The sequence below is a fragment of the Phocoena sinus genome, chromosome 11 (genome assembly GCF_008692025.1).
Source record: "Phocoena sinus isolate mPhoSin1 chromosome 11, mPhoSin1.pri, whole genome shotgun sequence".
Classification (NCBI taxonomy): domain Eukaryota; kingdom Metazoa; phylum Chordata; class Mammalia; order Artiodactyla; family Phocoenidae; genus Phocoena; species Phocoena sinus.
The window spans coordinates 32,219,482-32,242,409 of record NC_045773.1 but is presented as its reverse complement, the minus strand read 5'-3'; the positions used below and the strand labels follow the sequence as shown (position 1 = coordinate 32,242,409).

The window sequence follows — 22,928 nt, the reverse complement described above, 5'->3', positions numbered from 1 at the left end:
ACACTCTCCTCTGGGAAGGCCACGTGAGTGTGGTCAAGGCCACTGCGAACATGGGCCTAATGGCTGCATGTGGTCCATAAGCTATGACCACAGGAGAACTCGCCACTCGGCAAGCATGGGTCTGTCTGTCACTCAAAGTGAGAGCAACGGGTAGGAGCTGGGGCTCCGCGGCAAGACAGAGTATTTGTTGGTCTTTTGTTGCTTGGGTTGGTTTTGAGGGAATTTCTGTCCTCACGTCACCTAATGGACATAATGGGGGTAACAACACATCTCCCTTCCTCACCACGGTGAGAATTAAATGAGATGAGTAAGCCAAGTGATCCACACAGAGCCTGACACACAGTACATACTCAGATTGTTGCCAAGGATGGTGGTGGTAGTGGATGAAATCATCTGAGTCAGGAAATCCAACCCAAGGCTCTCCCAACCCACTCCAGGATCCAGAGAGAAGCAGGTGATCCTGGGATGAACGCTACTGGAAGAGCAGACTTGGATACTTTTCAGAAAAGAAACAAACAGGTGCCCACTCTTGGGAAGGACCCAGCCTGTCCAGGTGCCCTGGGCCTCAGGATAATCACTGGGTCCCTGTAAGGACAGAGGCTCGCCAGGGCCATTGGGAAACAGAGAGACCTGAGAAGACGAACTTCCTCAGAGTAAAGAGAAGGGGGAGGAAATTACAACCATGGAGAGATACCGCTGTTAACCCAACAGACTGGCAAAAATTAAAAAGCATGAAGAGCTGAGGTGTGGCAGGAGGCGGGCAAACAGGAAATCTGGTATCCTGCCGATAACTGGTGCTCTTTAGAGAACGATTTGGCAGCATTTATCAAGATCTTAAATGCAAGCAAAGGATGGCCCAACAACTTCACTCCTCGATAACCATCTACCTAAGAGAACTATCTGCTCATGTGCTTGGAGGCGTAAGCCAGAAAGTGCATCAAAGCACTCCACTGCTGTAAGGGCGAAAAACAGAACCCACCCACCCCCCACCACCAACAGGAAAACAGCTCGATAAACAGTGAGATTCTCATGCCATGGATACGATACTCACTTTGCAACAAAACAAGTTAGACTCACATGTACTGTCTTGAAAACATTTAAAGACATATTATTGAATGTTTTAAAAAGGTTACAGGGGCTTCCCTGGTACTGCAGTGGTTGCGAGTCTGCCTGCAAATGCAGGGACATGGGTTCAAGCCCTGGTCTGGGAAGATTCCAGATGCTGCGGAGCAAATGGGCCCGTGTGCCACAGCTGCTGAGCCTATGCTCTGGAGTCCGTGAGCTGCAGCTGCTGAGCCCACGTGCCACAACTGCTGAAGCCCACGTGCCTAGAACCCATGCTCCACGACAAGAGAAGTCTCTCACTGCAATGAGAAGCCTGCGCACCACAGCGAAGAGTAGCCCGGGCTCGCCGCAACTAGAGAGGGCCCACGCACAGCAATGAAGACCCAATACAGCCAAAAATAAATAAATAAAATAAACGAATTTTTAAAAAATTATTAAAATAAATAAATAAATAAAATTAAAAGGTTACAGAATAGACCAGCAAGCACAGTATGACAGACTGTATTTAAAGAACAGAAAGAAAGAAAAAGGAAAGGAAGGAAAAAATGACTTTGTTTTTCTATGTATATAGACTCCTAGTAAAAGCTCTGGAAGGAAATTCACAAAGTAGGTCACAGTGGTTATTCTGGGAAAGGTAGGAGTGGGGTGGGTGCTGGGAATGAAACTTGGGGATCAATGGGGATTTCACTCTTATTTTTAACTAGAAAAACGTACCAATGCATTTCTTGGGTATTTAAATTAAATTAATACATTTATTTTTAAGGAACAAAAAAGAGGAGGTGGAAGGAACAGGAAGAGATGATGACTTCAAGAGAAGATGTAGCTGCCGAGAGCTAAGGGTCTGCCTTCACCTCCTCTTGGGGGACTGGCCACCCACAAATGCAGACACAACACATCTGAGCATAAGCCCATAGTTTCTTGGAATGACAGAATCAGATATTTAATGCTATACCACATCAGTTCTATATACCAACTCTTCCTTCTAAATCTTAGAAAAATTCCCTCATACAGGAAAGGTATCCTTCCTCTGGTGTCAGAAACTCAAGGTATGAAAACGGGACACATGAAATTTTGCTATCTCCAAATTCTTGTTGGCCTCCACTGACTTATAAGAAGTCCTGCATTACATTTAATTGTTGCATGTAAGAATTTTTTTTAATTTTAATTTTTAAAGATACTTTTACCTTTCCTTGTTTTCTTCCATTTCTCTGAAGACACACTGATTCATTACTCTGGAACTGTCCATAGACACTGTGTGGCAGATCCAGGTCTTCTTTCTGAAAAAGGAAAATAACCAACATTTATAACCTGGGTACATTTATGTTAACACAAAGAGATGCATTAAATACATACAAAAGGAATATGTCAAAGGTTGCCTAGTGTCCATCAAAATCCATTCTCCCCTTTGTCCATAGGTTACTTGAGTTTCATCAAGGACTACATTTCCCAGGCATCCTTGCAGCTAGGTGCAGCCAGGTATCTGAGTTCCCAATGGAATGTGAAAGGATGTGATATGTTCCACTTCTCCACGTAGGTCTCAAGACATGGGCATGCCTTGTCCATCCTTCCCCTTGGTTCCCACTGGCTGGAACTCAGCTCTGACCATGCAGATGATGACAATGCACTTGGAAATAACAAAGGAACAAGATAGAAGGCACTTGGGCCTGTGACTGACTGCATGGAGCACAGGTGCCCTCTCTCCTGGGAACTACTACCTTAGAGAGAAATGTCTTTGTTCTTTAAGTCACTTTAAGTTTAATAAAACTTTAAGTTTTATTGGGTCTTGTTTTTATGGCTGGTTAAGTCTCACTGAGTTGGCACTACAGTTAAATATTATCACTGGGGCCCTTCTGAGGGTGGGTTTGGTTATTTGGAGCTTGGGACAGTCTGTGTCTGTGGAGACAGGTGAGTCCAAATTATTTGGGGTCACAATTTTGGTAAAACCACATGCAATTTCAAGTAGGTACTCAATCAGTGTTCGATGGATGAAGAGGTGTTAATAAGCATGTAATCTCTTCCTGTGTGAAGCGCCTTGAAAGCAGAGCACCTGGTATGGAATTAGGAACACTGGGACCCACAAGTATGACTTGTGAGCTTCACTTCACTAAACAACTACTCGGGATGGTAAAATGCCACCTGAATGTACACGATACCCACATTTAAGGATTTTAGTCTCTGCTTAGGAGTGACAGAGACTAGGAAACACAGGGACAGAGACAGAGAGACAGAGCTAGAGGGAGAACATTCCAATGGTGGAGGATTCGGCCCACTATTCCACTCCCTGCACGTCTGCCCCAGGATGAGTCTGAGCTACAACTCGGAGGTTCCCTCTCCAGTCTCAGGAACTGCATTCCTCACCACTCAGGGTGTGGCTTTAGCATTAAAAGATAGATTCTCTTTCTGCACCATGGCCCAAACATGAACCAGCTACTTCATTTGTAACCAAAGAAACAGCTGTCATTTTCAATGCAGGAAGAACTGGCTGTGCAGACCATATTGAGGGATGGTGTCTTGGTCTCCAGCCTGGAGCCTCCTAGGCAAAAAGGGGTCCAGGATAGTTTTGACACCCATGACCTTCACGCTGGTGCTGTCATCATGGCCCAGCTCCACTGCATCAGCAGTTTTGATGGTTGAGCATCATAGGCTGGTTTGGCCAAATCTCCAAAATCCTCCATCTGCTCCACTGTGGGTCTGGCTTTCTCCCAGATCAAAGCACCATGTGAACAAACTTTCAGATCCAGGTGAGCAGGACCAGATACCTGGGACCCTGCACCATGATGTGTTGGACAGAGTCAGTGTTGGGGAGAATCCCCAGCCACAGCCTCCAACTCTGCTCTTTAACTTGCAAAGAGCACACTAAGAGGTATTTTTAGCATCTGGATTCCTGTCTGAGGCCACTGCCCTGGCTTTCATCAGAGCTTAACTTCTTCAGCTGTGGCATGTGCATTATGCAGGGACCCAGAACAAGGCAAGAGGGAAGATATGGACCCTGGAAGGAGGGATGTGGATGTGAATGTGGAAGGGTAATGGGACTTGAACTCAGAGTCCCAGAGGTGCTACTGCATTTCTGCCACGAAGGGAGAGGGGAGAAATCAGTAGCTCACACCAGGGTCACTTCTGCGGCTGTGAACACCTTGGCCCACCTCACCTTGGCCTGGAAGTCAAGTTTGCTCAGTGTAGCAAGCTCTTACACAGCACAGTAACTGCTGCAAGAGGATTTGATACCTACATCCCAAATGACGCCAACAGCAAACTCTCCTCTAAGTCACATTTCCCCTGCAGCAACGAGGTCAGAGCCTGCCTTCACAGGCTAATTCTGGGTCAGGGTTTCAGGTTTTCCCTCCTGGTGTTGGAGAAGGTATTCTGTAGACAGCCATCAAGAAACCACTGTCCTTCAGCCCGTGGCTAGGAGCCGGCACTGGGGACACCCATCTCTGTATCCCAGCACTGAGGGATGCCCAAGGTGCAGACACTGACATGGATTATTTCATTGAATTCTCACATCAGCCCTAGGAGGCAGGCACTGCCTCACTCTATGAAATGGAAAACTGGGTTAAGATTTGTCGAAGGCCATACAGACACCAAATGGCAAAGCCACGACTTGAACCAGGGGGTTCAAGTCTGTGTTCCTAACCACTGTATTTTTTTTTAACATCTTTATTGGAGTATAATTGCTTTACAGTGTTGTGTTAGTTGCTGCTATATAACAAAGTGAATCAGCTATATGTATACATATATCCCCATATCCCCTCCCTCTTAAGCCTCCCTCCCACCCTCCCTATCCCACCCCACTAGGTGGTCACAAAACACTGAGCTAATATCCCTGTGCTATGCAGCTGCTTCCCACTCCCTATCAGTTTTACATTTGGTAGTGTATACATGTCAATGCCACTCTCTCACTTCGTCCCAGCATCCCCTTCCCCCTCCCCGTGTCCTCAAGTCCATCCTCTACATCTGCATCTTTATTCCTGTCCCGCCCCTTGGTTCTTCAGAACGATTTTTTCCTTTCTTTTCTTTTTTTTAGATTCCATATACATGTGTTAGCATACGGTATTTGTTTTTCTCTTTCTGACTTGCTTCACTCTGTATGACAGACTCTAGGTCCATCCACCTCACTACAAATAATTCAATTTTGTTTCTTTTTATGGCTGAGCAATATTCCATTATATATATGAGCTGCATCTTCTTTATCCATTCATCTGTTGATGGACACTTACTTAGGTTGCTTCCATGTCCTGGCTATTGTAAATAGTGCTACAATGAACACTGGGGTACACGTCTCTTTTTGAATTACGGTTTTCTCACAGTATGTGCCCAGTAGTGGGATTGCTGAGTCATATGGTAATTCTATTTTTGTTTTTTAAGGAACCTCCATACTGTTCTCAATAGTGGCTTTATCAATTTACATTCCCACCAACAGTGCAGGAAGGTTCTCTTTTCTCCGCACCCTCTCCAGCATTTACTGTTTGTAGATTTTTTGATGATGGCCATCCTGACTGGTGTGAAGGGATACCTCACTGTGGTTTTGATTTGCATTTCTCTAATGATTAGTGATGTTGAGCATCCTTTCATGTGTTTGTTGGCAATCTGTATATCTTCTCCAGAGAAATGTCTATTTAGGTCTTCCACGCATTTTTGGATTGCGTTGTTTGTTTTTTTGATATTGAACTGCATGAGCTGCTTGTATATTTTGGAGATTAATCCTTTGTCAGTTGCTTCGTTCTTTTCTCCCATTCTGAGGGTTATCTTTTCGTCTTGTTTATGGTTTCCTTTGCTGTGCAAAAGCTTTAAGTTTCATTAGGTCCCGTCTGTTTATTTTTGTTTTTATTTCCACTTCTCTAGGAGGTGGGTCAAAAAGGATCTTGCTGTGATTTATGTCATAGAGTGTTCTGCCTAAGTTTTCCTCTAAGAGTTTTTTAGTGTCTAGCCTTACATTTAGGTCTTTTATCCACTTTGAGTTTATTTTTGTGTATGGTGTTAGGAAGTGTTCTAATTTCATTATTTTACATGTAGCTGTCCAGTTTTCCCAGCGCCACTTTTCTCACTGATGTGGCCTCTCCGGTTGCGGAGCACAGGCTCCGGACGCGCAGGCCTAGCGGCCATGGCTCACGGGCCTATCCGCTCCGCGGCATGTGGGATCTTCCCGTACCAGGGCACGAACCCATGTCCCCTGTATCGGCAGGCAGACTCTCAACCACTGCGCCACCAGGGAAGCCCCCAGTGCCACTTACTGAAGAGGGTTCTTTTCTCCATTGTATGTTCTTCCCCCTTTATCAAAGATAAGGTGACCATATGTGCGTGGGTTTATCTCTGGGCTTTCTATCCTGTTCCATTGATCTGTATTTCTGTTTTTGTGCCAATACCAAAATGTCTTGATTACTGTAGCTTTGTAGTATAGTCTGAAGTCAGGGAGCCTGATTCCTCCAGCTCTGTTTTCCTTTCTCAAGATTGCTTTGACTTTCGGGGTCTTTTGTGTTTCCATACAAATTGTGAAATTTTTCATTCTAGTTCTGTGAAAAATGCCAGTGGTAGTTTGATAGGGATTGCACTGAATCTGTAGATTGCTTTGGGTAGTATAGTCATTTTCACAGTGTTGATTCTTCCAATCCAAGAACATGGTATATCTCTCCATCTGTTTGTATCATCTTTAATTTCTTTCATCAGTGTCTTATAGTTTTCTGCATACAGGTCTTTTGTCTCCTTAGGTAGGTTTATTCCTAGGTATTTTATTCTTTTTGCTGCAATGGTAAATGGGCATGTTTCCTTAATTTCTCTTTCAGATTTTTCATCATTAGTGTATAGGAATGCAAGAGATTTCTGTGCCTTAATTTTGTATCCTGCTACTTTACCAAATTCATTGATTAGCTCTAGTAGTTTTCTGGTAGCATTGTTAGGATCCTCTATGTATAGTATCATGTCATCTGTAAACAATGACAGTTTTACTTCTTCTTTTCTGATTTGGATTCCTTTTATTTCTTTTTCTTCTCTGATAGCTGTGTCTAAAACTTCCAAAACTATGTTGAAGAATACTGGTGAGAGTGGACAACCTTGTCTTGTTCCTGATCTTAGAGGAAATGGTTTCAGTGTTTCACCATTGAGCACGATGTTGGCTGTGGGTCTGTCATATATGGCCTTTATTATGTTGAGGTAGGTTCCCTCTATGCTCACTTTCTGGAGCGTTTTTATCATAAATGGGTGTTGAATTTTGTCAAAAGCTTTTTCTGCCATCTATTGAGATGATCACGTGGTTTTTCTCCTTCAATTTGTTAATATGGTGTATCACATTGATTTGCGTATACTGAAGAATCCTTGCATTCCTGGGATAAACCCCACTTGATCGTGGTGTATGATCCTTTTAATGTGCTGTTGGATTCTGTTTGCGAGTATTTTCTTGAGGACTTCTGCATCTACGTTCATCAGTGATACTGGCCTATAGCTTTCTTTTTTTGTGACATCTTTGTCTGGTTTTGGTATCAGGGTGATGGTGACCTCGTAGAAAGATTTGGAAGTGTTCCTCCCTCTGCTATATCTTGGAAGAGTTTGAGAAGGATAGGTGTTAGCTCTTCTCTAAATGTTTCATAGAATTCACCCGTGAAGCCATCTGGTCCCGGGCTTTTGATTGTTAGAAGATCTTTAATCACAGTTTCAATTTAAGTGCTTGTGATTGGTCTGTTCATATCTTCTATTTTTACCTGGTTCAGTCTTGGAAGGTTGTACTTTTCTAAGAATTTGTCCATTTCTTCCAGGTTGTCCATTTTATTGGCATAGAGTTGCTTGTAGTAGTCTCTCATGATCCTTTGTACTTCTGCAGTGCCAGTTGTTACTTCTTTTTTATTTCTATTTCTATTGATTTGAGTCTTCTCCCTTTTTTTCTTGATGAGTCTGGCTAGTGGTTTATCTATTTTGTTTATCTTCTCAAAGAACTGGTGTTTAGTTTTATTGATCTTTGCTACTGTTTCCTTCATTTCTTTTTCATTTATTTCATTTATTTCTCATCTGATCTTTATGATTTCTTTCCTTCTGCTAACTTTAACAACTGTAAATATTTATGCACCCAACTTAGGAGCACCTCAATACATAAGGCAAATGCTAACAGCCGTAAAAGGGGAAATTGACAGTAACACAACCATAGTAGGGGACTTTTAACACCCCACTTTCACCAATGGACAGATCATCCAAAATGAAAATAAATACGGAAACACAAGCTTTAAATGACACACTAGACCAGATGGACTTAATTGATATTTATAGGACATTCCATCCCAAAACAACAGAATACACTTTCTTCTCAAGTGCTCATGGACCATTCTCCAGGATAGATTATATCTTGGATCACAAATCAATCCTCGGTAAATTTATGAAAATTGAAATTGTATCAAGTATCTTTTCCAACCACAACACTATGAGACTAGATATCAACTACAGGAAAAAAAACTTTTAAAAAATGCAAATACATGGAGGTCAAACAATACGCTAACCAAGCGATTACTGATGAAATCAAAGAGGAAATCAAAAAATACCTAGAAACACATGACAATGAAAACAAGATGACCCAAAACCTATGGGATGCAGCAAAAGCAGTTCTAAGAGGAAAGTTTATAGCAATACAATCTTACCTCAAGAAATAAGAAAAATCTCAAATAAACAACCTAAACTTACATCTAAAGCAATTAGAGAAAGAAGAACTAACCACTGTATTATAATGTTCAAGGTAAAGCTCAGTACTGGTTGAATGTATGAATGAATGAATGAACAAATAGTTTCAAAAGCAGTTTCAGGGTTGTGGGGAGACAGTGTCTATCTAAAGCCCTACAGGGATTGACCTCACCCACCCTGGATGCCCTGGTGATATTCTCAGACCCCTCCCAGGACAGCCATTCAGCCCCTGAACACTCATTCTGAACCCAGAATTGCCAACTTCTGTAGGCGTTTATGTGCTCATTACTGCTGTCGGTAATGACCAGAGCTACCACTGACTCAGAACCTCCTATTTGCAGGCAGTAAACTCATGGCTCTCACACAGAGGCTCCTCTCATCCACCCCCAGCCACCCAGGGAAGGCAGAATCACACCCATCTTAGGGACGGCACAACTGGAGTTCACAGCAGTTGTGATTAGCTTGTGATTAAGGTCACAGCACTTATGAGAGGGCAATTTTCAAAGTCTGAGGAGCTGGCTGAGCAGCACAGACCTCTCCTCCACCCCACAAGACCCACCACTCACCTTGGGTAATCAGCAAGTCACAAAGATGAGTGCTGTTCTAACTCTTCAGCCAGCAAGCTCTGTATTAATCTAAAGCTAATCAGTATTTCCTATGCCAGTCGCTTCCTCTTCCACGGAAGAAGAATCCTAATTCTCCCCACCACTGCCCCCTTCCTCTCCTCAGCTGGCTGGATCAGTGGTGACCAGCATCTGCTCAGCATCAACTTCCTATCAGGTGTCCACTGGACACCAAATCTTGCTAATTCTTCTTTGAAAAATATCTCTTCTCAGGAAGACCAAGTGTTGGTGAGGATGTGAAGCAACCAGAACTCTCATATCCTGCTGCTGGTGGGAGCATAAATGGGTCTAATCACTCTGGAAGACGGTGGCAATATCTATTCAACCTGCATTTGCTCCTAGGTACATACATGCACCATTCTGGTACATATTTTCCAGAATGTTCTCAGTACTACTATGCATAACAGTCCTGTATTAGTTTCCTACTACTATTATAACGAATAACCACAAACTTAGTGACCTAAAACAACACAAATTTGTCATCTTATAGTTCTGGAGGTCAGAAATGGGTCAGCAGGACTGCATTTCTTCTGGAGGCTCTAGGGGAGAATCCATTACCTTGCCTTTTCCAGCTCCTAGAGGTCACCTGTATTCCTCGGCTCATGGCCCCTTCCTCCTTTTCAGAACCAGCAACATAGCACCTTCAAATCTCCCTCTTCTCTCACCTCTGCTTCCATCGTCATATCTCATCCTCTGACCAGACCCTCCTGTATCCCTCTTACAAGGATCCTTGTAACTACACTGGGCCCACCCAGAGAATTCAAGATCATCTCCCCATGTCAAGACCCTTAACTTAATCACATCTACAAAGTCCCTTTGCAACATAAAGTGACATAGTCACAAGTGTTACCAGTGAATGGCACCTGTGACCAGGGATGAGGTCATGAATATCTTTCGAGGGGCCAGTATTTGGCTTACCTCCAGCTCCAAACCAGAAGTGACCCAAATGCCCATCAACAGTAGAATGAATGAAATAAAAGGTGGTAATTCACAGCGTATGAGAACATATGATCCACAGCGCTACATGCAACAAGGATGACTCTCACAAGACAACAATGAACCAATGACATCAAACACAAGAGCGCTTGCTGTATGAGTTTGTCTGTAGGAAAGGCAGAACCAGGTAAAGTTTGTCTATTCAACAGTTTCCCCCAAGTCTACCAGAGTTTCCATAATCCTCTCAAAAAGAAGGTTGCCGCTTGTTTGTTTTCTATAAATCAATACAGACATGCTACATTTCCCAACTTTGCATCCCACAATTGGTGGTCAACAGTTATGAAAATTCAATAAATGCGTTTATAACTATAGAAGAAGGAGGGAGAGAGGAAAAGAAGGAGGGGGAGAAAGAGGAGAAAAAGCAGCAGCAACAGTGTCTCTGCCTCTCTCATCCATTTCCACTCCACAGGCATGTGTCATTTCACCTCTGGATGAAGCAGGTCCCAGGTGACTTCCTCACCATCCCCAATCCTGACAAGAGCTGTTCACCAGACAGACCTGGAATGTTCCCCTGACCCCCGCTGCATGGTCCTTCCTCTGTCTCTCCTTCACTCCTTTTACCCACCTGACATACCCATGGACACGCCCACCTGGCACACCACCATTGCCCCCCAGGAATCCCCCCCAAACTCCTGTAGGACTTGCAATACAAGCCACACCATTTGCACTTAATTGCTACTGTCACATATTAATTGCTAATAGTAACAAGTGCCTTAATCTAGTCTCCCCAAACAGACTGCAAACTCTCAAGAACAGAAATCAGGTCTTTCCCATTCAATTTTCCGCCTCCTAGTTCTGACTGCATGTGAACGCCTAATGCTAATTCATAATAACTACTAATGATATAACACCTAACATGCATCAGGTTCAGTATTTCTCAAGCATTACCTCATTTCCTCTTCTCCTACTCAATGAAGTGGACGCTATCATGATCTCCCTTTTGAATAGAAGGAAATTGAGGCACAGATGGCTAATTAACTTGCCCAAGGTCCCAAAAATCATCACTAGAGGATGGGATTTGAACCCATGCAATCTAATTCCAGAGCCCACCCTGCTTCCATAATGCCCCACCTGAGTTGGGTTAGGCATATAGTTGGTGCTTAATAAATACTTGACAAAAAAAAGATATACTAAGGGAAAAAAAAACCTTCACAGCATGCAAATAACAAATTAAGACTCTTCACCAAATATTCTTTTCAGCCTCAGATCTCAGAAGGGAACACACCCCCTGGAGAGATTTGTAGAAGCCTGCCTGTTCCTGGCTCTGAATCATGCTTGGCTCTTGGGGGCTTTATAAACATTTATCAGTAAACAACAGTCAGGGTTTGTTCTCCAGGCTTTTATCAAAACAGGGAGAGAGCTGGATACATTTTTTCTTTTTCTGTCCGCCAAAGTCAGAGTTGAAGGCCGACTGGACAAGTGGGGCTGTGACCACAACGCCCCAAGCCACCCGCCCCAGATGACCTCACCTCTATAGTGGCCAAAAAATGTGGCCCAGAGGCCTTGACTAAAAACAAGGCCACTGCCCCTGAGGGCTGCCGTGGCCAGAGATAAACTGAACCGGAGACAATGACACGGGCAGCCCTGCCGCGCGGGGACATCACGCCGTAGCCCACAGTGCCGGCAGCCAGCTTGAGCCCATGCAGTGCCTTCCCTTGAGGCCGGCCCCTTGGTCAGATACCAAACAGTGCTCTGGCCACTGGCGTGGACACAGCGGTGCACCCTCATCCCCCCACAGACTGGCTCGAAGCGTCTGCGTGGGTGCGGATGAGAGTCTGGGCCTGGGCCGCAGACTACTCAGGAGACAGCGCTCTCAAACGGCTGCCTCTAAGGAGGGATGTGGGACTGGCCTGAGGTTACGGAGGGCTTCAGTTACAGCTGTACCACTAGCGGTTTTACAAGAACAAAAAAGGGTTGACATATTTGGGGGTTACTAAAACTATCTCAAAGTTTAAAAAAAACACTGATCATTACAGCACAGTGTGGTGAAGCAGTAACGGAGAGATGTACAGTTACAAGGGGGGCAGCACCTGTGGCGGCCCGAGAGAACCGGAGATGGGATCTGGCCTCAGTGGGCTCTGTGCCTCTGGGCAAAATGAGACAATCTACAATGAGTGCTTAGCCAAGGAGATGTACTCAGTTAGTGGTCGTTGTTATCTATTTTTATTTGTATTTTTACTCCATCCTTCCTGGAAGCCAGGCATTGTGAGGTCTGGGCATGGCACTGCAGTTGGACGCAAGAAGTTAGAAATGAGGTCTCCACAGCCACCCTCAAAGAGACACTTGGTAAACTCAACCACTCTCGTCCCCACAGGCTTTCCCAGGCCCCCCAGTGACTCCCTGGCGCTCCTGCCGTGCTCCCCCCTCACCCAAATCCCACCAATATGTGCTTGTGTCTCCCCGACTGCACCAGGTGCAGTGGCACCCCAACTGGGAGCACACTGAGAGGTACAATGCTTGCAGACCAGAAGAAAACATTCAGTCAACTGCACTTGTCCACTGTCATGAAAGATGACACAAACGTACTGCAGAATCAGGGCACCTCGGAGGCCACTGCATGCAGCTGAAGAAATAAAGTGGCCCTCATGGGAGTTGGCCACCCCAGGATCACAGAAGAACGAGGCTTCAAGCGGCAAAATCCCCCAGTACCAACCTGAGCCCTTAAGTCACTCTCTTAAAGGAAGATGTATGCTGGGGACACAAGGACTCGAGTGTTACATTTCTAGACACAATGTCAAGATGCCCTGATGATGAAATGGATGCAACAGGCTAATGCCATTATCACAAGCACTCCAACAAGGATTCTGGACTCCCCTCTTGCCAGGTAGCCTCCAGCTTCAGCGGTTGGCTCTCCACATGGCTCAATTGCAGGGAGAGGCCAAGGTGAGTATGCCCCAGGAGTGGGAACAGCTCCAGCTCTCACTGAATATGTAAAGGCTGCATGGCTTCCATCACATGCTCCTTTGGGGAGATGGGGACAGGAGGTTAGGTCAGTCCTCAGGTCCCCGTTGCAAGTCTCAGTCTTCCCAGTGGAAGATCAGATCCCAGATCCCAGAATGAGGGTTTGGTGGGGATACCACCAATGGTCAAGTCCTGCCCAGCTCCTACCCCCTGTCTTTAGGCCAAAGTGTGTTCCGATTTCAACCAGGGCATCTCCTGTCATATACGATCCATATGCCGGGTTCTTGGGTAAGTTCCCATCCTATAAAATAGTTCCAATGCAACAAAAAAGTTTGAAAAACCTTGCTTTTTACAAAACCACTTCCTCCTACCTGCCTCTCTCTAACTCTCTGCAATGATGTATCTGGTGGACACTTTGTTTTTGTTGGTGGGCAGAGAGCATGTTCATCCATTCACAGAGGATCCAAAGGTAGGAGGAAGTGAGACACAGTGGTGAGAGCAGCCTGGGGTCTACTGTCTGTGCTGCCCACTATAAGACGGACACTGCCCAAGCACAGTCCATCCAAGTGAGGGCATGCAGGCTACACAGGGATCTGGGAACCATGTCATCGCTGCCACCACTGTCATCACTGCCCTCCTCACCACCACAGGCAACGGTGACGGCAGCCTTCCTATGTGCCAGGCACGCTGCAGAGGGCTTCAAATGTCTGATCCCATGTGACACTCTCAGCAATGCTGTAAGGTAGGGACTCGTACCTTCTTCTTGAAGATGAGGAAACTGAGGCAAGGAGGGGTTTAACTGACTTTCCTAGGCCCACAGAGCTAGTGAGTGGAAGAATCAGGGCATAAGCATAAACACAGGTATGCCTGTCTCCACCCCACCCCCTCAACAGAAGTACAAAAGGAAGATGACAGTCATGTAAAATGGCCCTAGAAAAGGCCCTGTGCCAATGTTGTCAGCTGGGAATAAAACTGGATCCCTCGGGCAGGGAAAGATTTTCTGACCTGATCCTTCACCAACCAGGACATTCATTAAAGTGAACTCTGTAAAACTGACATACATCACACTCACAAACTCAGCTCAAGGACAGCAGTCCGGTTTGCCTCACCATCATTCATTACTTGCAAAGACAAATGCTTACATACAGCATGCTTCATGCCCAAAGAGTGCTTCAAAAAAGCCCAACTATAAATAATGGTTCATGAAACTGTATGTAGCTAGCCAACTGAAGACAATATAAAATTCACTGGAATCAAGACATATCAAGGACCTACTCTATACCTGCATTAAGTCACACAAGAACCCCACGGGATGCGCACTGTTATCCACAGTTTACATAGAAGGAAACAAACTCCAGCTTAAGCAGCTTGGCGAAGCTCCAGCAGCTACAAGTGGACCACAGGGACTGAACAGTGGGATCTGTCTTACTCCTAGATCCAGGCCTCCAAACTTCTCATATCCCATATACTCTGGCACCTGAGTAAATATGCAGCCCGATTCCCCTAGAAAACTCTCTAGCTAAATCTTAGCTCCATCTCTGTGCTCTGAACCCAAGTATCAGCGGAGAAAGTCCCTACCAAGGGGAGGACCAATCACGGTCCCTGACACCGGAGAGCAAATTCTAAAGTTAGCGGGAAAATCCTGCAGAGCCCAGAATTCCCCTGGAAAGCCCCTTAGGAAGGTGTGTCCTAGAGTGGGGTGCCCCCTCCCTTGAGAAGCCCAGCTCTGAGTAGGTGTCTGTGTATTTAGCCACACTCCAGGTAAAGTCAGTGGTCGGGACAGAGGGAACACACAGACCTGTAACCCTCAGACTCACACACAGGGCTCCTGACAGTAACTGGGGCATGCAGGATGTGCGGCCAGCTCTCACCACCCCCAATCTCCCCCGACCCCTACAGAATATACACTCACTTAAGTGGAAGAGCGGGATTCAACGTTTTTTTCTGTCTTCTAAGAGCTTCTAGTTCAGTTAACATAAGTCAAAATTAAGAAGGATGTGATTCCATGATACCATAATTCCCCAATAGCATGATGTACCATAAACTGCTAACAGATCTATACTGTAAATGATTAAAACATTCACAGTACAGATAACTGGTTGAGGCCTTGAGTTCTGAAGTTAAGACTATGAGGACTCTAATTTGACCTCTGCCACTTGGCAGCTGCAAGAGCTCGGAAAGGGCTGCTCTGTGCCTTTGTTTCCCCAACTATAAAACAGGGTGGCAGTGGTGTCAGCTCCATGGGGCTTTTGTGGGGATTCGATGAAACAGTGCCAGTGAAGAGCCTGGCACAGTGCTCCACGAAGGTTGATGTCCTCTCCCCTTTACAAGAAACAGAAAGACGAAAAAGCAGAGGGCCTCGGGGAGAGGTTAACAACTTGTTGGAGGTCCCACAGTGAATGAGTCCAGAGTCCACACTGTAGTTAGCACTGTGGGTCTCGAGGGGCAAGGTGTGAGAGAGGGGGTCTCTGCTGGAATGGAGCAAGCCCAGGGCAGCTGGATTAAAGGGCCTGGGAGGCAGAACCCGAAGCTTCAGGAACTGGGATGCTGAGCAAACAGGAGGATGAAAAGAAGAAGAAAAAAGCACTTCCAGAGAATATAAAAAAACCTGGTGAGGAACCATTCCAGATCCTCCCAGAAGGCAAGACTGTGCAGCCCACCTGGCCCCTCCTCTGATCCCCAGGTCAGAGGCTGAGACCTGGGTCTGCTTTGAAAGATCTCCTCCAGGATTCCAAATCCCTGCCCTCCTCTCTGACAGGCATACACCTGCAAAGCACACAAGAAATGACAATGAGGTGCGAGCAAACTTCACTGGGCCAGCCAAGTCATGTGTCCAGTGCTGGCCTGGCTCTGACAGCTGCTGAACCTTCAGCCACTGCTTGGGCACAGAATTAACCAGGGAGGTGCTTCTGACACTGCAATGGGACCTCTATCACTCGGCATGCTTGCACAGGTCAAGAGCAAGACCACACCTTCTATAAAACCCATCTGGAAGTTTGCATGTGGCAGGGAAACAGGAGTGAAGGAGGACCCTTCTGCTTGGTTATAATCATTCCTCTGTGTCCAGGGAGGCTTGGACAAGAGAAAGGGGCAGATGCTTCCGGATGCAAAGCCTGGCACTCGAGCCCTGTGCTCTGCTGGGGTGAGAGCAGCTGTTCCCCATCACCCCCTCCCAAGGGCTGGCAGGGAGAATGAGACCACAAACCAAAGCAAACTGGGGGCACAGGCCCCCAAGTCATTGGGGCATCAGCTGTGATAAAGACACTTGCCCTTGTGCAATTTGGGGTAGCTGCACTCAAGTTCAAAACAGCCAGGTGTTTTAATTCCTGCTGATTGCAGGAGGGGAGCAGCCACTGCCACTACCCAGAAACCACACCTGGTGACCTGGCACCAAGGAAAGCTACCTCGCTTAGCAGGGAGGGACATGCCAGAGCCTGTGGCTGAGGCCAAGGGCCTTGTGTTTCCCTGACAGAGTCACAGGATGTCAGAGCCAGGAGGACGCACAGTGCTCAGAGCCCACAGGTGTCCTGATGGAGCAGGACACAGAATCATCCATGCACAGAACCGTACTCGGCCCCAGCTCGAGCCTTCTGAATCAGAATCGCCAAGGCTGGGACTGGGAATCTGACTTTAAGGACACACCACCCCACCACAAGCCCCCAGGACAACTATGAGGCATGCAGCCCAGCACTGGGCTGCTCTGGAAACTGGATCAGTCCTGCCTGCTGGGTTTATCTATGGGAAACGAGACCATACAGCTGTTGATGGTTCATTCATTCCAGGAGCCACCCAGGGGACTGGCTCTGAGAAGACACAGTTCCTGCCCTATAGGGAGCAGCTGGGTTCATCCGGGGAACTTCTCAGAAATGCAGATGTCCAAGCTCCACTGCCTGTGATTCAGGTTCTGGAGGACTCAGAATCCAGCAAGAAATGAAAGCAAGTTCTGACAAGAAGAGGAATCTGGAAACCGATGGCTAGGCAGGCAATTCCGACAGAGAAGCCAGGTCTGGGGAGGCTGAGGGTAGCTTCATGGCATGAGGGATGGAAAGATTTGTACCTACCCAGCACCTGCTGTGCGCCAGCCCTGTGACTACTGTTAACAACATTCATATTAACCACAACCCTACAGGAGGGCTGGCCTAATTACCATCTTACAGGTGACAACAGTAAGGCTTGGGGTGCAGTGAAATGCCCTGCCTGAGGTCCTGAGGCCAACAAGAGCCAGGGCTGGGATGTGAACTCTGGCAGCTGGAGCACTAGCTCTTTTCAGTGTCATCCCCTCCTCCTCCTGAGTACCCCCTCTATCCACCCACACTGAGAGGTGTCCTTGACTTTTCTCTCTTGTCACCCCTTACGTACAATCAATGACAAGGCTTGACCCCCTTCTCTCCAACTCAACTGCTAACACTACTGCAAAGCTTCCATTATAGCCTGTGGCACTTAAAATATGAGCCTAGTCAGCCAGGTCACTCCCTGGCTTAATGCTCTGCAAGGGTTTTTCACAGGCCTGAAGATACAAATCTTCCTCCCAAGTTTGCCTCGGGCCTTCCCACAGAGCATCCCCTCTGCTCCCTCGGGCTCTCTAACTTCTCTCAGCTCAGAGCCTTCAACAGGACCCCCAGCTCTCCCCAGAAGGCAAGGCCACAGAGCAGGGGCAGCTCTGTCCAGCCCAGGACTGAGCCTGGGGGCGCACAGTAGGGGTGTGTGTGCTGGGGTGGGGAAGGGTGAGGTGGGGTGTGGTGGTTGACTGACTGTGGGACTCTGAAGCTGGTCCGAGGCTCAAGTGTGGTGGTGTGGTGACAGAAACGCCAGGAAGTCAAAGCCTGAGCAGACAGGCCAGAGCTAGACTGGGAAGGGAAGGCTGCGAACACCACAAAAAGAAGCTAGGATGTAAGCCTGGGGGCCATGGGCAGCTGCAGAGGCTCTTGGAAGCAGGGGAATAATAGGACCAAATTCACATTCACACTCTATTGGTGGAATGAATTGTCATTTTCTCTCGTCTCTTTGAAAGGCAATCTGCTAAGAGCTATAAACATTTAAAATCTGCCTGCCCAGTGACCCAGCAATTCCAAGTCTATCAAGGATACTCACTGCAGGGTCCTTTCATATTAACGAAAAAGAGAAATTGGCCAAACTGGCCAACTGGAGAATAAACCACAGCTGACAACTCTTCCCAACCCTCGGAGCTGGACATGTTTCAGAATTCATAACGTTTGCATTTTAGAAAGGTAATATGAAGTATGTACAGTATGTTATGTAAAACCCCAGGAGGGTCAGGTGCAGCACCCACAGTCAAGTACATAAACATTTCTGCAGGTGAACATATGACTATTTCTGCTACACACTATAAAGAGCCTCCTATTAACGCAAGTCAGGTTTGGTCACCAAATAAGTTTACATCAAACTTTTTAAAACATGCAGTTTCTTGATTCCATAACTGTGGATAAGGGACTGAGGGCCTGTGGTCAGATGATGGCACAATAAAAACAGAAAGTGATCGAATATTCCCTGAGCCCTGACATGGGCAGGTAAGCTCCAGGTGCTTCCCACCCACTGGCACTCCGGGTCCACCGTGGGCCCTTATGCCCTTTACTATTCCAGCATGTCTAAACGCTCTTCACTGTCACCACCAGCACCACCGCTAACATCCATGGAGCACTGACTGTGTACCAGGCACTGTCCTTAGTGCTTGACACTAATTACCTCACTAAATCCACACAACAACCCAATGGTGGTACTCTTACTCTTCTCATGTTCTCCAGATTCATCTCTAACTTATCCTCTATCATTCAACAAAGAGACTGAAGCGCGGAGGGACAGAGCGACTTGCTCAAGGGCACCAGCCAATGCACTGTCCTCGGTGGTGCGTGAGCACAGGCTGCCACGTGTCCCTGGTACCAAGTCATGCCTGGAAACCCAGGCATTCTGGCTCCAGAGCCTAGTATACTCTTAACCCCTGCACTTTCCTCATCTTCTCCTGGCAAAGTGGCTTAAAACTTTTACAGAATATGGAAGACCACAAGGACATAAATAGATAAAAGTCAAACCATGCTGGCCTTCAGATCCACAACCAGAGTGCTTTTTCTGTCTCAAGCAGAGAGGCCTGGAAATGAAGCATGTCCTTCTCCTGCGGGAAAGACACCAGCAAGGGCACTCAAGCACAGAGCCAGGGATCCTCTGGAGCACAAACCCCGGCCCAGGGAACCTCATGCCAGTCAGCTTGGATATCTGCCCAGCAGACCCACTGGGCTGCCCTGGGCAACCTACAGGGCAGGCTTTAATCTGTTGTTGAGGATCAGCACAGGGTGTGGGTGCTGAGTGATGTGCTACGAGACAGAGGCAGCTTCCACCTCCCCACTGGATCCCCCCAACCTACCCAGTAACACCAACCACCACCACCATGTAACTAACCCTCACCTTCGGGTAAAGCTAGCCAACAGGCAGGTTCCCTCCCCTTCCAGGTTGGGACATTACAGGGAGTCCGAGGAGAGCACCAGATAGATGCACCTCTCCTTTCAACAGCACCACAGTTAGCAAAGGCCACCCTCCCTCCCAAGTGCTGACCCTCTCTACAAAGTAAGGAGCATGCCAGGGACTGGTGGTAGCCATTGCTCATGTGCTGCAGGATGTGAGGTCGAGATGGGTAAGGATGAGAAGGAACACATGGGAGCACCATGGCAGTGAAAACTCCTGCTTCTCACCTCCTCTCACATCCTCGCCTCCCCTCCAGCCTGTCCTGGCCTCGGACACTGTTTCAGCTCCCCAACCTCCTTCCAACAGCTCAAGAAAAAGACTACCATATATTTTTTTCCCCAATGTACACATAACAAAATAGTTTGCAACATACATTAAACTACACAAATCTTATGTGTACCAGTCCATAATGTTTTCAGATATTTAAATCCCCATGCAATCACCAAACAAATCAAATTACAAAACATTTCTAGCTCCCTAGGTTTCCTCATGTCCCTCCCAGTTAATGTTTTATCCAAAGGCTCTTTTTCATTGCTGAGTGTACTCCATTGTGTGGATATACCACAATCTGCTTATTCACATGGCTGCTGATGGGCCCTTGGGTTGTTTCCATCTTTTGGTAATTATGAATAAAGTTGCTAGGGTCCTCCATGTACAAGTCCTTGGGCACTCATAGGCACTCATTTCTCTTGGGTATATACCTAGGAGTGGAATTGCTGCCCCATAGGTAGGCATATGCTTAGTTTAGGCAGACAGTGCCAAAACAATTTTCCAAAGTGGTTGTACCAATTCATATGCCCACTAGCAGTGTATGAGAGTTCCAGTTGCTCCATGTCTTTACAAACACTTTTGCGTCAGTCTTTTTTATTTTAGCCATTCTGGGTGGATATATAGTGGTATCTTACTGTGGTTAAAATTTTCTGGGGACATCCCTGATGGTCCAATGGTAAAGAATCCACCTTCCAATACAGGGGACGCATGTTTGATCCCTGGTCAGGGAACTAAGATCCCATGTGCCGCGGGGCAACGAATCCCACACACCACAACTACTGAGCTTGCGCGTCTCAACTAGAGAGCCCACGTGCTCTGGAGACCACGTGCCACAACTAGAGAAGAGAAAACCCACATGCCAAAACTAGAGAGAAGACCGTGCACTGCAATGAAGAGCCTGCACACTGCAACAAAAGATCCCACATGCTTCAACAAAGATCCCGCGTGCCACACTAAGATCCAACACAGCCATAAAAATAAAATAAATAAAATATGAAAACAATTTTTTTTCTGATGACTACTGAGGTTAAGTACCTTTCTACATATTTATTGGTCATTTGGAATCCTCTTTGGTGACATACTTGCTCAAGTCTTTTGTCTTTTTAAAATTGGGTTTATTATTGGTTTCTAGAAGTTCTTCATGTATTCTGGATATGAATCCTTTGATGGACATATGTATTTCAAGTATTTTCTCTCAGACTGTAGCTTGCTTTTTCACTCTCTTAATGGTGTCTTTTGATATAAAGAGTTCTTAATTTTATTTTTTCTAATTTATTCTTTTTTAAACTTTTTTGTACTTGAATGAACTATTCTTTAAACTCTATAGTACTTTATAATTTTCACACACATTATTTCATATAATCCCATAATAACCCTTTTTTAAATCCCCTATCCCTATCTTGCCCCTCCCCTTTCCCTCTTCCAAATGGTAACCACTAGTTTGTTCTTTATATCTGTGAGTCTGCTACTTTTTATTTTATTTACTAGTTTGTTGTAATTTTTAGATTCCACATACAAGTGATATCATACAGTATTTATCTTTCTCTGTCTGACTTATTTCACTTAGCATAATGCTCTCCACGTACATCCATGTTCACATTATTGTTGACAAGAGTTCTTAATTTTAATGAAATCCAATTTATAAACTTTTTCTTTATGGCAGTGCTTTTTGTGTCCTGTTTAAGAAATCTGTGCCTCCTCTAATTTGATACAGATATTCTTCTTTATTACCTTCCAGAAGCTCCATTGACTTGCCTTCTACATTTAGATCCTTAACACATCTCGAGTTATTTTTATATATGGTATGAAGTAGGGGTGATTGGGATGTACTTTGAAGGTAACATTCTGTCAGCTGTGACCACAAACCAGACACACAAGAAGGACCCCCCTTCTGTCACTCCCAGCGGAAGATGCAACTTCCCAGACACCCCTGTCCTTTACCTGGATCCTGCAGAAGCATCTAACTCCGCCTCACCTCCTGCAGCCCAACAGAATTCAGACGTACATGTCCTTATTGTTTGAGAGAATTTCTGGACACAAACCATGTACAAAGTACTCTCACCTCACATGAAGCTTCCACAACTTCCCAAAAGTCCATTCTGACAATTGTACATAGGTCAAAATCCTTTTAAAATGCAAAATGGTTAAGTAGGAATATGCACAGGGACAATGTAAGATAGCACCTGGCTGTCAGATCAACTGAGTGCCCACTGTCTGCATCTACGGGCTGGGTGTTAGGGAGGCCTCAGAATATGACCAGACATAGCCCCTGCTGTCACCATGCTCACAGCCTGTGGAAGAGACTAAGAAAAAATGGGGGAAGAGAAAGTAAACAGGGAGAAGTGCTAAGAGAAGGCCTCCCTTGCAACATTTGAGCCAAGACCTATATATGGAAAGGAGCTGGCCCTGAAAAGAGCAGGGGTAAGACCGTTCTAGACAGGAGGAATGGCGTATACAAAGACTAAGAAACAACAGGGATGGGATGTGGCTAGAAGGCATAGCAGGGAGTGGTAGGGTATGTAGCAGAAGGTAAGAAAAAGTTTGGATTTTTTTCCCTAAGCAGAATTGGAATCCAATGGAGGTTATGCTCTGCTTCAGTTACCTTCTTGAACATGTTGAACATGCACCACAAAAGCTCTCTAAGAGGATGAAGGGCATTCAGTTAGCTGGTCTACTCTGAAATCCTGTCACCTCATGGTTCAGGCAGGCAAAGAACCATAGCCTCTCACCCTTGACTGTGCTTGCACACAAGTGCACGATTGAGTGCACGCCTGTACACACACACACAAACACCTACCCTCTTCATTCCACCTCAAGCTGAGGTCTTAGTTCCTCCTCCAATCCTGGGTGGAATGGGGTCTACACTGTAGACTTTTGCATCTCAGCTTGTGATTTCTCAGCACTTACCACAACTGTAATTTTACTTACATTCATGTGACTATT

The 22,928-nt window shown here is 46.0% G+C and overlaps 1 protein-coding gene across 2 annotated transcripts in view; it reads right to left on the bottom strand.

Annotated features, from left to right (window-relative positions):
* Nucleotides 1-22,928, bottom strand: part of ARHGEF3 (Rho guanine nucleotide exchange factor 3) — a 310,939-nt gene that overhangs the window by 268,711 nt on the left and 19,300 nt on the right. For both annotated transcript variants that reach the window (XM_032649428.1, XM_032649429.1), the window contains exon 2: nucleotides 2,250-2,342. In XM_032649428.1, the coding sequence (XP_032505319.1) occupies nucleotides 2,250-2,311 (62 nt within the window). In that variant the 5' untranslated portion in view covers nucleotides 2,312-2,342. The remainder of the gene's footprint in view (nucleotides 1-2,249; nucleotides 2,343-22,928) is intronic.